At 37.1% G+C, this 20,813-nt stretch overlaps 1 protein-coding gene across 5 annotated transcripts in view; it reads right to left on the reverse strand.

The window, feature by feature from the left end:
* Positions 1-20,813, reverse strand: part of USP15 (ubiquitin specific peptidase 15) — a 146,619-nt gene that overhangs the window by 98,816 nt on the left and 26,990 nt on the right. For 3 of the 5 annotated variants that reach the window (XM_055248772.2, XM_055248773.2, XM_055248778.2), the window contains exons 2-3: positions 13,591-13,718; positions 4,932-5,062 (exon numbers count right to left, since the gene is read on the reverse strand). In XM_055248772.2, coding sequence (XP_055104747.1) covers positions 4,932-5,062; positions 13,591-13,718 — 259 coding nt within the window. Of the gene's footprint in view, positions 1-1,791; positions 2,984-3,188; positions 4,421-4,931; positions 5,063-13,590; positions 13,719-20,813 lie in introns of those variants that run through there. The other 2 variants (XM_055248780.2, XM_055248774.2) reach the window with 2 other exon arrangements.

The raw sequence follows: 20,813 nt of genomic DNA on the forward strand, positions 1-20,813 counted from the left end.
GAAGAGGTGAAGTGAATGATGTACATTGTAACGCTGCATTATGCTACTAATGCCCTTCAACAAAGTACTGTGACAGTAGATCGATAACCAAGATGGCTACCAAGTGACAAACGGAAAGGTAGCATATAGTGTCCAGGGGAGGACATGGAGACGGATGGCATCATGTTACTCAGAATGGTGTACAATTTAAAACTCATGAATTGTTTATTTCCAGAATTTCCCACTTAATATTTTTGGACCATGGTTGCCTGCAGGTAACTGAAATCACGGAAAGCAAAACCATAGATAAGGGGAACTACTGTAGTGCCTCTTGATCTATAGGCCTGTGAACTAAGAGACAAGTTTTCTGCCCCCCATACACCCAAAATAAAATGATGAAGCACACAGAACATAGCCTTTTAAATATTCCTGTTCTATAAGAGGGGAAATAGGAGGTACAAATGAATCAATGCTCTATAGCAATTATGAAATCTACCTGGACAAATACTAGAAATTCCTTGACTGGAACTCAGTTCTACCCTTGCCTGAAAATTATTCTATCTAACATTTGGTTCTGTTCTCTGAGTCATCCTTTTTTCATGCATTAGCACATGCTTGAAGTTAAGTAAATTTTCAGACTGATTCCTACTTATTGGAGTCTGGGAGGTCAAAGGCGTCTTTCATTTAATACTGTCTCTGCAGTCCAAAATGGCAGTGGTTCTGCGAGGTAATTCGAAAACAACGTAGGTCTCCACTGGACCTTACTGGAGTTCATTCCGTTAGGCAAAAGCCATATCCACAAATGTTCTGTAGGATAAGTCCTCTCTACTTTGGCTTTATGCTGAGAAAGCTAAGGGGTTGCCTGTAAGCTTCTTGAAGCCCTCCTGTTCTTAGAAGTCACATATTGAGAAGACACCCTTAATATTAGTTAATATTACTACTGACAGGACAACCTCTAAGTTAACCCTTAAATGCTTTATAGGGCCTTTTTCTGAATAGTACTGTGAGGCATGACCTTTGATTTTTCTGAGGTAACTTACAGTCACACCCTTGGCTGGCAGATTAGATCATACTTTTTTCTGAGAATACTCTGAGTTTTATCTTTGCTCAGAAACACTTCTTAGTATTAGCATCGTTTGCCATCTGGAGGGACTAGGAATCTTCAAAACTAGTAAATACTGACTCTGTTTTATTGAACAATCCTTTCTTTAGTGTATTTCTCCTCTCTCACATCTGACTATAAGCAACACAAAAAAGAAACTAGGCAGTACTTTTAACACTTTGGCAGACCTCTAATTTCATTAAATACTATCTTTAACTTTTCAGTTTACTGCAGGCAACATGTTGCTAAACTTACTCTACCACTGTATAACAAAGACCACTTTCTACCAGTTTCCAGTAAGACTTTCCTCACTTTAAGTTCTCACTGGCAGCCATCTCAAAGTCTAGTAATCTACTAACAGTTTAAGGCCCTTTAAGCTTTCATTGATACTCTTAAAGTTCTGACAACTTCTATTCACTGTCAGCTCCAAAGCCACGCCACATTTCAAGTTTTCATATCAGCACCTATTTACAGGTACCAAGATTAGTATTAGTTATCTATTGCTGCATAATAAATTACCCCAAAATTCACCAGCTTAACACAGCAAACATTATCTCACAATGTTTCTGAGGGTCAAGAATCTGGGAGCAGCTTAACTGGGTTGATTTGGTGTAGAGTTTCTCATGAGGTTGCTCTCAAGGTATGGCTGGGGGTTTCAATCATCTGAAAGCTAAACTAGAACTAAAGGATCCACTTCCAAGGTCACTCACATGGTTGTTGCAGGCCTCCGTTCCTCTCTATTGGCCAGAGATCTCAGTTCCTCACCATGTGGGCCTCTCCATAGGCTGCCTGAGTGTCCTCGCCATATGCAGTTGAATTCCCCCGAGTGAGAAATGAGAAAGAGAGACAGCTAGAGTGCACGTGCACCCAAGATGTAAGCCGCGGTGTTTTTTTATAACCTAATCTCGAAAGCGATGTACCATGAGTACTGATATATGCTATTGGCCACACAGACCAACCTCAGTACAACATGGAAGAGGAGTGCCCAAGAATATGGATATGAGGAGTTGGGGATCACTGGGGAACATAGTGGAGAATATTAACTTACATGCTAACACTATTGTGTAGTTAATTCTACACACATTTTCAACTCCATAAAAATTATTATTAATGTTTTCAACAGTCCATCTTAAGATTTACTCACAACATTTACATTTTGTCAGTCTACACTGTTTTCCTGCATCTCCAAGCTTTCATGTGGAATAATTTTCCTTCCATTCTTAAGATTATTTTGTAGTGCCTTTAATACACATCTGCAGGTAACAAACTCTGTTAGTTTTTATTTGAAAATGGCTTTTTTCACCTTCATCCCTGAAGGATTATTTTCTTAGTCACAGAATCCTATATTGGCAGTTATTTTCTTTTAATATATCAAAATCCATTGTTTTCTGGCTTCCATGGTTTCTCTTGAGAAATCATTACTTTGTCTTATGCTTATTTTGAAGACAACATGTCTTTTTCTCTGGCTATTATTAGAAATTTTTTTTGCCTTTGCTTTTCAACATTTGTACCAGGTACAGTTTTGTTTGTATTATTTCAGTTTGGGATTCATAGCATTTCTTTAACTTAAAGCATGACACCTTTCTCAGCTTGGGAAAATTCTCAGCTATTATCTCCTTTAGTATTAGTTCTACCCATTCTTTCTTTCTTCTCTAAGATTCCAACTATATGTATGCATGTTAAACTTACTTACTGCATTCTGTTTATGCTTTAGCTTTTTTCTGTATTTTCTATTCTTTTGTCTCTCTAAGCTTTAGACTGTATATTTTCTATTGACAAATCATTTAGTTTACAAATTTTCTCTTCAGTTCTGTTTGGTGTAATCATTTTACTCCTAAACATTAAATCCATAAAATTTTCATATTATTAGTTTTAGAATTGTATTTGCTGCTTCTTTAATAGTTTTGCCCTACTTCTCATCTGCCTTTTTTTTTTTTTTTTTTAAGCATAATAAGCCCACTATTCTAAAATCTAATAACTCAGTTACCTGGGTTTCTAATGGGTCTGTTTCTATTGTCTGCTGTTTCTCTTGGATTTTGATTCCATTGTATTTTCTGCTTATATCCCTGCTTTCTTTTCGTCCATTCTTTGAGTGTTGACACTATAAATGATGCATTTTAGAGATCTTTGAGGTACAGGAAGATGTTTAACTTGGTTTCTGCATTATAGCTAGGGGAACCACCAATCCTAGATTCTTTAATGCAATCAGAGATGGGTAACATTCATCTTTGACTTCAGACACTATAAGCTGGTCTATTTACTTCTTTGAATTCCACCTGCATCAGTCATGAGGGGCACAGTGAAAATGCAAATGAAATTCCCAAATGTAAGTGTGATTAATTAAATTTTACTGCAGATTTAATGTTGTAGGAAATTGCATCTGTAATAAGAACTCCACGCAATGTAACGTAGCACATAAACATTTGCAAACTATTTTACACATTGAATATATTTCATTCATCTTGTTAAAAATAAGTATGTGGTCTTCCAAGAGATTTGTCAATGTTTTTTCTTTCTACTTGTGTGAAATTTTCGATTATATTTTATTTTGTTATTAGACACAGGTTTCAAGAACTCTCAATGACTATTTCAAAGAGTAATGGCAATGAAGTTGGTAGTTGATCTGTTTATCATACTGAAGACTGCTAGTATATTATGTGCTACATTTATAAGAAAAAAAGTGTATCATTAAGATGAAAGGAATACAGTTTAATACCTTTAGAGATATTTTGGACACAAATTTTCCTTTATCCTAGAATGAAATAATTCTACACAGTTTTGCAGCTAAATAGGCTACCTTTGATCAAAACACTCAATTCTCCAGCAACTATAGATAAAGTAACTAGATCATTTCACAGATCTATAAGGCTAGCATTCCTACAAGAGATAAATTCTAATTTTGAAGTCGCTGAGTGAAACTAAGGAATAAAACTAAACAAAAATAAATAAAAGGTACGTTCAAGATCTATTCAGAAAATAAGATCCAAGGTTAGCTTCTAATATACCTAAAACCATAGATACACAAATACAAATTGTTAACATGGCAACTTTGTAGCATCAATTTCAAATAAATTCAAATATAGTTAGGTCTACTAGAGGTTTTTTTTACCCTTATGTTACCTAATCCAGCTTTTTAATTGTTTCTGTGTGGCCGGGGATGGGAGGAGGGTGGGGGGGACCCAAAACAGATACAAAATTATGCCAAGAGATTCTGGTCCCTTCTCAGCCTCCCACCCCTCCCACAATAAATGATCAAATACATGTCTAAGGTTCGCTCATTTACCTTGAATATTTGGTATTCTACTATAGCAAAACCCTTACTTATTGCTTTTTAGTTCCCTAAAAAAAGGAAATTGGTTATTCTTAATGTTTCTAGACTACGATTTTAAAATGTTAAAGGATATAAAAAAAATCTACATTTTCAAGTTTAAAAAATTTTTACATTCCAAAAAACATTGCTTCAACTTTTAGTTTCTTCATTGTTTTCTAATTGATTTATCAAAAACAGTGCAGCACAGAAAACAGGGTCAGGTTGCCAAAGTCTGTATCCTGGTATGACTCTCTAAAATAACTAGATCCTAACTTTTTATCCTCATTTCCTACTACTTACCTTATAGAGTTTTCTCTCTATATATACAGAGGATTAATCAATAATACATACTTACATAGCGGCTAGCATAAGTAAACCCTCTTAACATGTTACTTGCCATTATTATAACACGGTGTATGGTAATTTTGCTGGTTTTTTCTCTAAGATAAGTGATAAGACTTCACAATTCATTGAATTAATAATAAAATGTGAACTAATCAAGAAAAATAATATTTATAGTCAGTTATTATTAAAATGTACCTTTCGTGCTATTGGCTCTTGACCTTCCATCAATGTGTACCAGCTGACAAGTTTATTCCAACCTTCAGTTGGCAACAATATGTAATCCAATTCATCAATAAGATGTTCCTTAAGTGACTGGGCATCACCATCTGCAAAAGAAAAAATAAACTCAATACATAAAAAGAAACAGTAGTACCTAACTCTAAATACTTTGGTTGGACACATTACAAATTAAACTCATGAAGGCTAATTTAAGTATTTAAAACAAGTTTTAAGCTCTAAAGCAATTCAGCTCCCTTACATCAGGGGTGTCCAATTTTTGGGCTTCTCTGGGCCATATTGGAAGAACTGTAACACTAACAATAGCTGATGAGCTTAAAAAAATCATTAAAAAAATCTCGTACTGTTTTAAGGAAGTTTACAAATTTGTGTTTGGCTGCATTCAGAGCCATCCTGGGCTGCATGCAGCCCATGGGCTGCAGGTTGGACAAGCTTGCCATACATATTTCAAAATAAACTATTGCTTTAAAACTTTCCGTTTGTACCATAAATCAAAAAGCAATATTTAAAAACATAATTCTTTTATTAGGTTCTTTAAAAAAATACTATGGAGTAACTGTTAGTCAAAAGACTTGACAAAAGAGTGTTTCCCACATATTTTGAGTAGCAGAGATCCCTCACATGGTAACAATATTCATTCTAGCATCAGCCTTTGTAGGAAATTCAGAAGCAAATCAACAACCTTTTACAATGACACCAAGACACATGGGCTAGGAACCATGACAGAAATCACAAATGGGCATCTTGTGAACCATTTCATTATTCTAGAAGGCCCACAATCTGGATTTCTCCCAAGATCTGAAATGGAGGTAATTCTTCAGATGTGGTTCTAATTCACAATCCACTTTCAAATTTCTAGTTAGACTAAAAAATTTAGTACAAGACAGGCCACAGATCTAGAAGAAATTTCTGGAACCATACCTACATCACAGTCCTAATCTGAGACTTGTTATCTGTCCATCTGAATTTTTAAAATGCAGAAAGAGGAACAGAAATATCTCACTGAGTTATATCCAACTTAATGGAGATTTGTCTTGTCCTAAGTTAGTCTTAATTAACAGATACGGAAAGCAAATTGTTCTTGGTAGCATTTCAATAATGAGAACACACTATTCCCAATAAGATATAACAATATAAATCAAGAAGCGAGAAAAAACCTGAGGGATTAAGACAATGTTACTTATTCTGCGTTTTGCAACTATAGTCTACTTTGCATTTTCTAGACCTGTACATGAAAACAGCACTTGCTTTCTGTTACTATAGACGAATTTGCAATTTCTAGACTCTTACATAAAAATAGTATGTCCTCTTTTTTGTTTGGCTTCGTTCATGCCATGTAATTATTTTGAGATCTATCCATGTTTTTACATATCAGTACTTAATTTCTTTTAATTGCTGAGTGGGATTTCATTGTATGGATATGCTACATTTTGTTTATCCATTAAGATGTTGATGGGCATTTGAGTTGTTCACAACTTTTTCTATTACAAATAACACTGTATGACCATTTGTGTACAACTGGTCATATGGATAAAACGCTTTCATTTATTTTGGGTAAATACCTAGGAGTGGAATGACTGGGCTCTATAATAAATGTATGTCTAACTTGTTAAGAAACTGCCAGACTGTTTTCTGAAGTGTTCTTATGATATGACATCAATAGAAACAGTGTATGAGAGTCCTACTTCCTCTACAATCTTGCCAACACTTGGTATGGATCAGTTTTCTCATTGTGGTTTTAATCTTCATTTCTCTAATATGAATTATGTTGAGCATTTTTGCACGTGCTTTTTGAAACCTATATCTTCTTTGGTGAATTATGTGTTCAAATCTCTTGCCTACTTTTTCCATTGGGCTTTATGTTTTCTTCAAAATGAGTTTTATAAACTATATACTCTACATACAAGTCTTTTATCAGCTACATGATTGTAAATATTTTCTCCCACACTGTGGCTCCTCTTTTCTTTCTCTTAACAGTGTCATTTAAAGAAGCTTTTGTTACTGATGAGATACAACTACATTTTTTCTTTTATCAACCTTGCTTTTGAATCATATCCAAGAAAACTTTGGCCAACACAACATCACAAAGATTTTTTCCTAAAAGTTTAAGTTTTTACATTTAGGTCTATAATCCATTTTGGATTAATATTGTATACAGTGCCACGTATGCATCAAAGTTCAGTTTTTTGCAAACAGATATCCAAATACTCAAGCCGCATTTGTTTAAAAGACTATCCTTTTGCCAGTGAATTCCTCTTTTACCTTTTTCTAAAGCTGATTGACTACGTATGTGTAGATCTGTTTCTGGATTCTCTCATCTGGTCAATTGATGTATTTGTCTTTATGTCAATATCAACTATATTTATTATTACAGCTTTAAAATAAGGATTGAAATCAAATAGTGTTAACTTCTATGATTTTATTTTAAAATTCAAAGTTGTTTCAGCCATTCTGCCACTTGAATTTCCACATGAATTTTTGGATCAGCTTATCCTTTCCTATTAAAAAGCCTACTGGACAACTCAATATCCATATGCAAAAGGATGACGTTAGAACACTACCACACACCATATACAAGACTAACTTAAGGTAGACCAATGGTGTAAATGTAACAGCCAAAACTATAAAACTCGTAGAAGAAAATGTAAGTATAAATCTTACATAAATCTTTGCAACCTTGGTTTCAGCAATGCTTTGACACCAAAAGCACAAGCAACAAAGAAAAAACAAGGCAAATTGGACTTAAAATTAAAAAAACTTTTGTGCTTCAAAGGTCACCATCAAGAAAATAAAAAGCTCATAGAATAAGAAAAAATTTTTGCAAATCATACATCTGATAAGGGGCTAGCATCCTAAATAAATAACAAAATCTGAAAATACAACAATAAAAAGACAAACAACTTAAAAACAGGCACAGGATCTGAATACATATTTCACTAAAAAAGATATATAACAAGCACACACAAAAAAGAACTTATCATCATTAATCACTAGGGAAATGTATGTCAAAAATCACAATGAGATACCACTTCACACCCACTTGGATAGCTATAATAAAAAGGACAGACAAGAACAAGTGTTGGCAATAATGTGAAGCAACGAATCCTCATACACTGCCAGCAACAATGTAAAATGATGCAATGACTTTGGAAAGACAGTCTAACAGTTCCTAAAATAGTTAAACAATGAAGTTTAAAAAGACCCAACAATTTCATGTCTAGGTATCTACCCATTAGAAAAACACATATCTACCCAAAAACTTTTACATGAATGTTCATAGCAACAATATCCAGAAGAGCCAAAAAGTGAAAACAACTCAAATGTCCATCAACTGATGAGTGCATAAAGTAAATGTGCTACCAATCAGTAGAAATCATTCATCTATAAAAAGAAATCAAGTACTGATTCATGTGACAACATGGATAAAACATGAAAACATTGTGCTGTCCTAAGTAAAAGGAGACAAACATAAAAGAATACTTATTGGGCCGGGCACAGTGACTAACACCTGTAATCCCAGTACTTTGGGGGACTGAGGCAGATGGATCACCTCAGGTCAGGAGTTCAGAGACCAGCCTGGCCAACATGGTGAAACCCTGTCTCTACTAAAAATGCAAAGATCAGCCAGGTGTGGTGGCACGCACCTGTAATCCCAGCTACTCGGGAGGCTGAGGTAGGATAATTGCTCGAACCTGGGATGCAGAGGTTGCAGCGAGCTGAGATTGCACCACTGCATTCTAGCCTGGGCAACAGAGTGAGACTCAATCTCAAAAAAAAAAAAACAAACCACACACATATTGTATGATTCCATTTATATGAGATGTCCAGAATAAGCAAATCCATACAGACAAAGGAGATTAGTAGTTGGCTAGAGCGGGGGGTGGCAGCAAAGAAGGGATAGGGTGTGATTCCTAATGGGTACAAGGAATGTTTTACAAAATTCAATTAGGTCAAGTTGATTAACAGTGTTGTTCAATTCTTTGGGCTTCGTGAATGTAGATGTCCAATTTCCCTTCCCAGTTTCAGGAAGTTTCAGCCATTATTTCATTCTTTCTTTCTTTTGCAAGACAGGGTCTTACTCTGTCACCCATGCTGGAGTGCAGTGGTGCGATCTTGGCTCACTACAACCTCTGTCTCCTGGGCTGAAGCAATCCTCTCACCTCAGCCTCCCAAGTACTGGGACTATAGGTGTATGCCACCACCCACAGATTATGTTATTTTATTTTTTTGAGATGGAGTCTTGCTCTGTCGCCAGACTGGAGTGCAGTAGCATGATCTCAGCTCGCTGAACTGCTGCCTCCCAGGTTTCAGCGATTCTCCTGCCTCAGCCTCCTGAGTAGCTGGGACTACATGTGCGCACCACCACACCCAGCTAATTTTTTGTATTTTTAATAGAGACGGGGTTTCACCATGTTGGCCAGGATGGTCTTGATCTCTTGACCTTGTGATCCTCCTGCCTCGGACTCCCAAAGTGCTGGGATTACAGGTGTGAGCCACCGCGACTGGCTGGATTCTTTTTTTTGTATTTCTTCTAGAGACAGGGTTTCGCCATGTTGCCCAAGCTGATCTCGAACTCCTGTGTTCATGTGATCCGTCCACTTTGCCCTCCCACAGTGCTGGGATTACAGGTGTGAGCCACTACACCTGGCCTCAGCCAGTATGTCTTTAAATATGCTTTCTGCCCTCTCACTTCCCTCCTTCTGGAACTTCCATACACACAAATTGGTTCATTTGATGGTGTCCCATAAGTCACTCGGACTTCCTTTACTCTTTTTTATTATTTTTATTCCTCTGATTGGATAATTTCAAATGATCCGTCTACAAGTTTGCCAATTCATCTACTTGATCAAGTCTGCTGTTGAAGACCTCTAGTGAATTTTTCAGTTATCACATTCCAAAATTTGTTTGGTTCTTCATAATTTTTAGCTTCTTGTTGATATTTTAATTTTGTAAATTTTTATTTTTCTGGTTTTGTTGTCTATGTTTTCTTGTAACTCAGTGAGCTTTATAAGACAATTATTTTGAATTCTCTGTCAGGCAATTCATCTCTATTTCTTTAGGGTCAGTTTCTGGGGATTTTATTTTTTTGTGTCACGTTTCTCTGAGTTCTTATAGCTTTGTACAGGTGTTTGGGCAACTGAAGAAACAGCCACCTCTCCCAGTCTTTATCAGCTGGCTTTGAAAAGTAAATAGCTTCACTTCCACCCATCAGCCTGGCTAGAGATTCTGAGAACATCTCAAACTTTTTTTGTGGATATGTCTTTTCTGTACTTGTGCATGCAGATTCCTAATTAGAAGGATTTGTGGACTTCCTTTTTTTCAGGCGCCCATAATCTCTTCCTCCTTCTGGTATCTTACTACATCATACCACAGACCAGAACATTAGAGGCATATCCCACTTGTCTCCCTCTTCCTTGAGTTCTCTGCCTTCTCAAATCTTGTAGAGTTGTGCTGAGTGCAGCAAGCCACTTGCCCCTTTTCCTTTGTTCCTGTCTGCCCTCACCAAACTCTGCCAGTTCCATTAGCACACTGGGTAAGGTAAGACAGAAATCAGTCCTTCAAGCAGTACCCTGAAAGACTGGAACACTAGAGGTACACTCCACCCCTTTTCCTCTTCCCTGGGAGACAAGTCTCAGGTTCTATGCCTTCTCCCAATATTACAGGGTTGTGGCAGCTGCAGCAAGCCACCTATCCCTTTTCTTTTGTTTTCAACTTCCCCCAGTTATTTGAACTATGTCAGCTCCCTGGTACAATGAGGCATGACAGAAACTGGCCCCTCAGGCAGCACACTGAAAGGCATGGGCAGTGCAGGATGCCCCCACTCCTCTCCTTCCTTCTTGGGAGAGAAGCCTCAGGTTCTTAGCCTTTTCTCAATCTCTCAGAGCCTTCCAGCTGCAGCAACCACCTACCCCTTTTCCTCTGTTAACTGCCCCCAGGCATCAGAACTATGCTGGTTCCATCAGCACTCTGTGTAAGGTGATAAAAATTTTTTTTTAGAAAACTGGCCTGTTGGGTAGTACACTGAAGGGCTGGAAAATTAAGCGCATGATCTCTCTCTTTCCCCCCAAGGGAGAGGGCCTGATCTGAGACAATCTCTCTTGAGACTAAGCTAAGACTCCTTGGAGGAGGGGCTGATGTGGGCAAAATAAAATTTTTCTTACTCATTTCAATGTTGTTCTCAGTTTTGTGCTCATCTGGAGTACTACAAATTCTTAACTGGATCTTGGGTTTCTCATAAAGATAGTCTGGTCCATTGCTACTTCAGTGTTTCTGTTGGGGGTTGGGGGCTGGGACTTTCTATTCTATCATCCTGCTGACATCAATCTTCTTCATATATTTTCAAGTTATGCCATTAGGTAGGTATATATTTAGGATTACTATATTCTCTTCATGAACTATCCCCTCCCATTAGTCATTATAAAGTGACCTTCCATCCCTGATAATGTTCTTTATCCTGAAACTTAATGTCTCTGGCTTTTTAAAAAATAGTCTTAGCATGTGTATTAGTTTTCCACTGTTGCATAATGAATTACCATAGTGGCTTAAACATCACCAATTCATTAGTTCACAGTTCTGTGGGTCAGTAGTTAAGGAGGGCTCAAATGGATTTGTGCTTAGGGTTTTACAAGGCTGAAGTCAAGGTATCACCCCTGCTGGGCTCTTATCTGAAGGGCTGAGGGAGAATCTGCTTCCAAGCCCGTTCAGGTTGTTGGCAGAATTCAGTTACCCATGGTTGTGAGTTTGAGGTTCCCGTTTCCTTGCTGGCTGTCAACCTGAGGCCACTCTCTGGATTCCTAGAGGCTGCCTGCCTTGCATCTCACATGATTCCTTCCAACTTCAAACCAGCAATGACATATTGACTGTCTTTCATGCATCTCTGAATTCTTTTGCCACCAGAGACAGAGAAAACTCTCTGCTTTTAAAGGGTACATGTGATTAGATTACATTCACCAGGACAGTCTCTTTTTGCCACATAACATAATCACAAGAGTGATATCTTCATCCTATTTACAGGTTTCACCTACACTCAAAGGGGAGAGTATTATATAAGAGTGAGGATCACTGGGGGTTAGTCTTGCTTACCACAGCCTGGTGTTATCTTTTTCCATATCTTACTTTTAATCTATCTGTGTTCTTACATTTAAAGTGAGTTTCTTGTAGGCAGTTGATAGCTGGTTCTTAACTTTTTAATCTAATCTCACTGTCACTACCTTTAGTTGAGGTATTTACATTTAATGTGATTATTCATAGAGCTGGGTTTCAATCTAGCAACTTTTAATTTTGTATTTGTCTCATCTGTTCTTTATTAATTTTTTCCATGTCTTGTTGGGGAGATTTGTTTTTAAGATTGACATTGCTTGTCATTATTGATCATATCTTCCTGCTTCTTCATATGCCAGGTAATATTTGGTCAGATCCAAGCCATTATCAATTTTACAAAAAATGCTGGATATTTTTGTATTCTTATAAATACTCAAGTTTTATTCTGAAATGCAGTTAAGTTTCTTGGAAATAGTTTGATGCTTTCAGGTTAGCAGAGCAGGAAAATTAATTTCATCCTATTACATAAGTAAAACTGTTCTCAGAAGTCTACTCTAAATTATGTGGTTTTCTACTCTGGCTGCTGAGAACACAAATGATTCCCAATCCTATATTAGCCTCGATGATTGTTCCTTCTTTTCAGTGGTACCTTGTCTGGCCTTGGGCAGTTTTCTCATATGCAAAGTGCTGATTAACAGTTGAAGACTTAAGAGCAACCCTATGGGGGGTCTAGGTCTCTCTCTCTCTCTCTCTCTCTCTGAGCTACTCCCTACTTTCTGGTATTTTCCTGGACTCTTGTAGCCTTGGTTTTCCTTGACTGCAAACTCTGTTTCCTCAACTAAGGGAGATAGCAAGGGTCTGCATGGGTTTCATCTTCCCATGTTGTGTCTTGGAAATCTCTTTTAATGCAGTAAAGTGAAGGCAGTTGGAGGGCTTACCTATTTTGTTTCCCATCTCTCAAGATCACTGTTTTCCGTTGCCTGATATCCAGTGTTTTGAGAACCACTGTTAGAAATGGAAGTTCTGGTACTTATGTTTTGTTCCCTTTACCCATAATAAGAGGTATATAGAAGGACTGGGAAGTAGTGAGGGTTGTAGAAAGCTCATGCAAAAATTTAAGAATGTAAGCATATATGATTATTCCTCAAATTTTAAAAAATGTCATGTGTCCACTAGGAAAAACAATATGTGACATAGCATTTCGCAAAATAATCAGTCTTTATTTATTATTTAATAACAAAAATCAGTCTTATAATTTAGTAATAAATAATCATTAAATAATGATTACTTAATAATGAAATCTTTAAATGAAGAAATCACATTCTTCATTTAAGGGTTTAAACAACAATAAAACCTTATTACATCATAAATGAAAAACAAAACTTGTCATACAGAATAACTAATAAAATTTTTAATAACTAATTAGAATAATAAGTTCATTAGGTCAAATCTGTAATGCAAAGATATTTCTACTTTATCAACTTATTTGCACTAACTTCTCCATATTCAACACACTGACATTTATATAATGAAATTTAACACATTTACAACTTGACTGAAGGAAGAAAATAATGACCTTTGAGAAGTCCAGAGTTATCAATGGGTCCAGGATACACATTTTGATCTCCCATCTGGTATTTGTCCCAACTGTCAAAGCCAACATATTTTTTCCACTGTTTGAACCAGCGACTATCGACTAGGTACCTAAAAAATAAAAGAAATTGGTTAAGGAAAATACAGGAACAGTAGAAGAGCCATCTATTTTTTGATATTTCCTTTTATATTAAAAGACATATCTACTTCAAAGCATATTTGAGAACTGTAATGCCCCTTAGTATTAGAAAGACAAAACTTCATTTGTATAAAGTATTATTCCTATTGTTACTTGATGACAAATATTGACATAAAAATACAAATATACGTATTCAAGAAAATGCTTCTCAATTGAATAAAAATGGAAATAACCATAAGAATCTGTCAAAATAAATTTAAAAATGCAATATGGTAAATAGAAAAAATGGTTCTTTTACAAGAAGCTTGCAAATAATTTTACATACTTTATTGTGTGTTTCGGAGGTAAAGGAAACCAGTTATCAGGGGTTGCAAGGTTAATTATAATAATTATAATCAGAGAGAGAGGTTCAAGATGGCTGACTAGAGACATCAAGTTCCAGTTCTCTTCAGAAAAAAGAAAAAAAATTACAGCCAGGTGTGGTGGCTTACGCCTGTAATCCCAGCGCTTTGAAAGGCTGAGGTGGTTGGATCAGTTGAGGTCAGGAGTTCAAGACCAGCCTGGCCAACATCGTGAAACCCTGTCTCTACTAAAAATACAAAAATTGGGAGGCATGGTGGCAGGTGCCTGTAATCCCAGCTACTCAAGAGGCTGAGGCAGGAGAATTGCTTGAACCTGGGAGGCAGAGGTTGCAGTGAGCTGAGATCTCACCACTGCACTCCAGCCTGGGTGACAGAGAGAGACTTGGTCTCAAAAGAGAAAAAAGAACCAAAATTACAAACACATAATTGCAGCTCTAACAGAATATCAGAGAGAGAATACTAGTACACAAAAATCACAGGAAAAAATTTAGGCATAGAAAAAGAAGGAAGTGACAGGCCAAAAAAGAGTGGCTGGGAGCCCCAAGGGACTTGGTGTTGCATGGAAAGGGTAAGCGAGAGTGTTTGGGATCCTTCATTCATTCCTGTGGCAGAGTGCTAGTATGCGATCTATGGGAGAGCTCTGCTCTCACAAACCCAGACAGTGGTAAGGGTAGGGATTTATTGAGGGTGTTACACCAGACTGCAAGCTCACGCTGGGTTGCTCACCTTCCCACACTCCTAGACTCAAGCATCTGTGGCAAGGCATCATTGTCAGAGCATATCCATCAGGGGACTTTATCTTGCCCAGAGAACCTCAGCCCTTGTGCTTCCACATCCTGGGAGCTCTTGCTGACATTCCCCAGCACCCACTCAGCGGGCAGCAGTGGCACAGTGCTAGTTAGACCTAGGGGTGCTGCAAGGTTCCCAATAATCTATCCCACAAGGAGTGCTACTTTTAAGAGAAGTAAAAGGGCGGTGCACCAAAGGGACAGCCCCTGGGACTAAGGAAACCAAAGCATGCATTTTCCAGAGCCCTCCAAGAGCTCCCTGCTCAGGGCTGCAAGTAAATGCCTGCTCCTGGCAGAGACACAGAGACAAACTCTGCTCAGCACTGCAAGTGAGGAGTAAGGTCCTGTACCACTGGCCAAGTGGCCTCTGTGCTTGAGCCCAGACATAGAGAATGCGACTTCTCCTCCCCCTCCACCCATTGCTGCAGACATAGTCATTGCTGCTCCCATGGGAAGCTGGCAAGAAACCAGAGAGCAGGCTATCTGAAGCTGTGAGGGGCAACTGCAGCTCCACTGGCAGTGGCCTCTGGGCCCAGGTTCATGAGAAAGGTGGGTCCTGTCCCACTCTCTGCCTAGAGTTTCAGGGGTCCTGCCATGGGGAGCAGAGTCTGCATGGCACCCATTTCCAGATAGCACAGAAGTGTACTGTCAAGCCATGGGGCAAGCATCTCCTGTAGTTCTAGGCTACATTGCAGCTTGGAAATAAACAGCAGTGTCTAAGAGAACTGAACAACCTGAGCACCAGAACAAGAGTGTGAGAGGGAAACATCACATTCGTGCCTGCTGAGGCCAGGGTGCTAAGACAGCTCATCACCCAGCCCACAACCCCCCACCCCTCTCCACAAAAGACCTCAGTGCATTTTACCAGTGGCCCAATGACTCCCCTCTCCCCTGCCACCCTTGTCAGGGCTGGTGCCTTTGCCAGTCATCAGAATATCTGAGCTTTCCCTGGCAAACAAAGATTAAGCGTAAACCCCACTGTTACCACTGAAGCTGACTCATACCTGCAAATGCTACTTACTGGCCTGGAGGATGAACTGCACAACCCAATACAAAATCTGCTAACATAAATGCACACAATTTGGGAACAAGATACACTTCTTGAGACCTCTGCTACCCTGACTCTACAGGAGGCTGTGAGCCTGCTCACAAGCCAAGTATACCACTATCACACCTGACTTTTGAGAAAGCCACCAAAGGCTATCTAAAACGAGGAAATTCATATAAAGTCTTTGCCACTAAAAGCACCTAGAAGCAAAGCCAAATGACCCTATTCAATGTGCATTATAGTCACATCCTCAAGGGAAAACGGTCTCGTTCAAACAAAAATTAATTCGAACTGAGAAATGTGTTTTTCCAGATGAGAAAGAACCAGTGTAATAATTCTGGAAGTTTGAAAAAACAGGGTGTTACAATACCCTCAAAGGATCACACTCTCTAGCAATAAATTCTAACCAACATTACTGAAATGCTAAATAATTCACAATATTGATTTTTAAGGAAGCTCAATGAGATTCATGGAAAATGTGAAAAACCAACACAAAGAAACAGAAAATCAATTAAGGATATAAATGAAATCTTTTGAAAATAAAAAATTCACTGAAGGATTTACAAAATACAGATGAAAGCTTCAAGAATAAACTAGATCAAGGAGAATAAACAATCTCAGAACATAAAGACAGGTCTTTTGAAGAAAGAAAAAAGAATGTTAAAGATGAACAAAGCCTTTGAGAAGTAGGAGACTACATTAAAATGTCTGGACCTAGGAACTATAGGTATTCTTGAGAAAGAAAAGAAAAGAAAGCAAAAAGTTTGGAAAACCAACTTCTCTTGTCCAGAATAAGAGGCTCAATGAAACCCAGAAAAATACATTGCAAGAAGGACCTCATCATGACATAGAGTCATCAGACTGTGTGTGGTCTCGGCAAGAGAAAAGCATTTGGTCACCTACAAAGGAAACTCCATCAGACTAACAGCAGACCTCCTGGCAGATGACTTACAAGTCAGAAGAGACTGGGATTCTATTTTCAAAATAGGCTTAAAGAAAAAAAAAACTGTCAACCTGAAAATTTGTATCCTGCTAGAAAAAGCTTCATGAATAAAAGAGATATAAAGTCTTTCCTAGAAAAACAATCATTGAGGGAATCTGTCATCACTAGACTCGCTCTACAAAAATGCAAGGGAGGTCTAAACATGGAAACGAAGGGTCAATACTTGCCATCATAAAAATGTAAGAAAATAAAAAATCCACAGGTCTTGTAAAGTAATTACACCAATGAAACTACAAAGCAATGTGATAACAATTAACATTACTACAGGAATAAAACCTCACATATCAGTATTTACCTTAAACATAAATGGGTTAAATGCTCTACTTAAAAGATAAAGATTGGCAGGATGAATTTAGAAAACAAGATCCAACTATATGCTGCTTACAATAAACTCACCTTAGTGGTAAAGAAACTTACAGACTGAAGAAAGGGGTGCGAAAAGATACTCCATGCAAATGGAAACCAAAAACAAGTAGGAGTAGCTATACTTAGATCAGATAAAGCCGACTTTAAGTCAAAAACAGTAAAAAAAATACACAAAGTTATTATAATGATAAAGTGATCAATTCAATAGAAATATATAACAATCCTAAATATATATGTACCCAACACCAGAGGACCCAAACCCAGATTCATAAAACTAACATTACTAGACCTAAGAAAAGATATAAACAGCAATACAATAATAGTGGGGGACTTCCATATTCCACTGACAGCACTAGACAGATCATCAGGACACAAAACCAACAAAGAAACACCAGAATTAAATTGGACTCTAAACTAAATGTATTTGGCAGCCATTTGCAGAACATTCTACCCCCAAATAGCAGAATATACATTCTTTTCATCATGCATGAAACATTCTCCAAAATAGGCCATATGGTATGCCACAAAACAAGACTTAAAAAATTTTTTTAAAAATTGAAATCATATCAAGTATCTTCTTAAACCACAGTGAAATAAAGCTAGAAATCAATCCCAAGGAGTAATTTTTGAAGCTATACAAATACATGGAAATTCAGTAACATGTTCCTGAACGATCTTTGGGTCAACAACAAAATTCAGATGAAAATTTTAAAAAATGTTTAAACGAATGAAAAAGGAGATACAACATACCAAACCTCTGGGATACAGCAAAAGAAGTGCTAAGGGGAAAGTTTATACTGCTGTCTAAAAACACACACACACACACAAATTAATAACCTAATGTCACACCCAATGAAACAGAAAAACAACAACTAAATCCAAAGTTGACAGAAGAAAAGACATGAAGATCAGAGGAAAAGTAAGTGACACTGAAACCAAAAATACAATACAAAAAGATCAATGAAAACTTAGTTCTTTGAAAAGAGAAACAAAATGGACAGACTGCTAGCTAGACTAACCAAGAAAAGAGATTCAAATAAACACAATCAGAAATAAAAAAGAAGATATTATAACTGATACTGCAGAAATACAAAAGGTCATCAGAGACTACTATGAGCATCACTACATGCACAAACTAGAAAACCTAGAGGAAGTGGGTAAACTCCTGGAAGCATACAACCTCCGAAGATTGTATTGAACCAGAAAGAACTGGACACCCTGAACAGGCCAATAATGAGTACTAAGATTAAATCAGTAAGACGAAAATCTCCCAACAACAACAACAACAACAACAACAACAAGCTCAGGAGAGGACAGATTCAGAGCTGAATACTACCAGACATACAAGGAACTTGTACCAATCCCACTGAAACTGTTCCAAAATAGTAGAGGGAATCTTCCCTTTCTAATTCTACAAGGCAAGTGTCACCCGGATACCAAAGCCAAACAAGGACTCATCAAATAAAGAAAACTACAGATCAATATCTCCTGATGAATACAGATGCAAAATTCCTCAAGAAAATATTAGCAAATTGAATATAACAGAGTTCGAAAAGATAATACACCATGATCAAGTGGGTTTTACTCCAGGCACGCAAAGAAAGTTCAACATATGCAGATCAATAAATGCAATTCACCACCTAAACAAAATTAAAAACAAAAACCATATAATAATCTCAATAGATGCAAAAACACCATCTGGTAAAATTCAACATCTCATGATAAAAACCTGCAACAAACTAGGCACAGAAGGAACATATCTCAAAATAATAAAAGTCACATACAACGAAACTATAACCAATATCATACGAATGGGGAAAAGTTGAAAGCATTCCCACTAAAAACGGGAACAAGACAAAAATGCCCACTTACACACTCCAATTCAATATAGTACTAAAAGTCACAGTCAGAAAACAAGCAAGAGAAATAAGTCATCCAAGTTGGAAAAGAAGAAGCCAAGTTATCTGTTTGCTGACAATATCATCTTATAGGTAGATAACCGTAATGATTCCATGAAGACTTCTTTGAGAAACGAACTCAGTGAAGTTTCAGCATACAAATCAACTTACAAAATCCAGAAGCAATTTTATACACTAGTAACAATCGAGCTGAGAGCCAAATCAAAGTCAGTTTCATTTACCAAAGCTACCAAAAAAAAAAAAAAAAAGTAAAATGCCAGGGAATACATCTGATTAGATGTATAGAGGTGAAAGACCTCTATAAGGAAAACTACAAAACACTGATGAAAGAAACTGTAGATGACACAAATAAGTGAAAAACATCCCATGCTGATGGATCAGAAGAATCAATAATGTTAAAATAACTCATACTCCCCCGCCCAAAGCAATCTACAGATTCAATGTAATTTCTATCAAAATACCAACATCATGTTTCACTGAATTAGAAAAAACAATTCTAAAACTCATATGAAATAAAAAAAAGAATCTCAATAGATAGAGCAATCCTAAGCAAAAATAACAAAGCTGGAGGCATCACATTACCCAACTTCAAATTAAATTGCAAGGTTATAGTAACCAAAGCAGCATGGTACTGGTACAAAAACAGACACACAGATCAATGGAACAGAACAGAGAGCCCAGAAATAAAGCCACATACCTTTGCCAACTGATCTTCGACGAAGCTGACAAAAGCATTCACTGGGAAAGGAGACCCTATTCAATAAATGGTGCAGGGAAAACTGGATTGTCACATGTAGAAGAATGAAACTGGACCCCTACTTCTCACTATATAAAATATTTAACTCAGGGTCGAAAAACAACAACAAAAATTGACGCAAGGTGTATTCAAGATCTTGAAACTTTTATAAAAGTCCTAAAAAAACCTAGGAAAAACTCTCTGTTCACTAGCCTACACAAAGAATTTATGACTAACATCTCAAAAACAAATCCAACAAAAAACAAAAATAGACAAAAGTGACTTAGTTTAACTGAAAAACTTCTGTACAGCAAAGGAAGTAATTGAGAGTGAACAGACAACCTAACAATGGGAGAAAACATCTGTAATCTATGCCTCCAACAAGGGACTAATATTCAGAATTTACAAGGAACTCAAACTACTCAATGACAACAATGGTAACCAAAAAAACTCATTTAAACGTGGGCAAAGAACACAGATTTTTAAAATTTATTTTTATATCATAAATTCATTTTTAAAAAATTTTAAATTTTATTTTAAATATTAGATTCAGGGGGTACATGGGTGTATTGCGTGATGCTGGGCTTTCAGCTTCTAATGATCCTGTTGCCCAGTAGCAAATACAGTACCCGAGAGGTTGTTTTTCAACCGCTACTCCTCTCTCTCCCTCTTCTCTTTTGGAATCCCCAGTGTCTATTGTTCTCAATTTTGTGTTCGTGTATACCCAATGTTTAGCTCCTACTTATAAGTGAGAACACACAGTATTTGGTCTTCTGTATCTGTGTTAATTTGCTTAGAATAATGGCCTCCAGCTGCATCCATGTTGCTGTAAAGGATATAATTTC

This window comes from Symphalangus syndactylus, chromosome 17, assembly GCF_028878055.3.
Source record: "Symphalangus syndactylus isolate Jambi chromosome 17, NHGRI_mSymSyn1-v2.1_pri, whole genome shotgun sequence".
NCBI classification, from domain to species: domain Eukaryota; kingdom Metazoa; phylum Chordata; class Mammalia; order Primates; family Hylobatidae; genus Symphalangus; species Symphalangus syndactylus.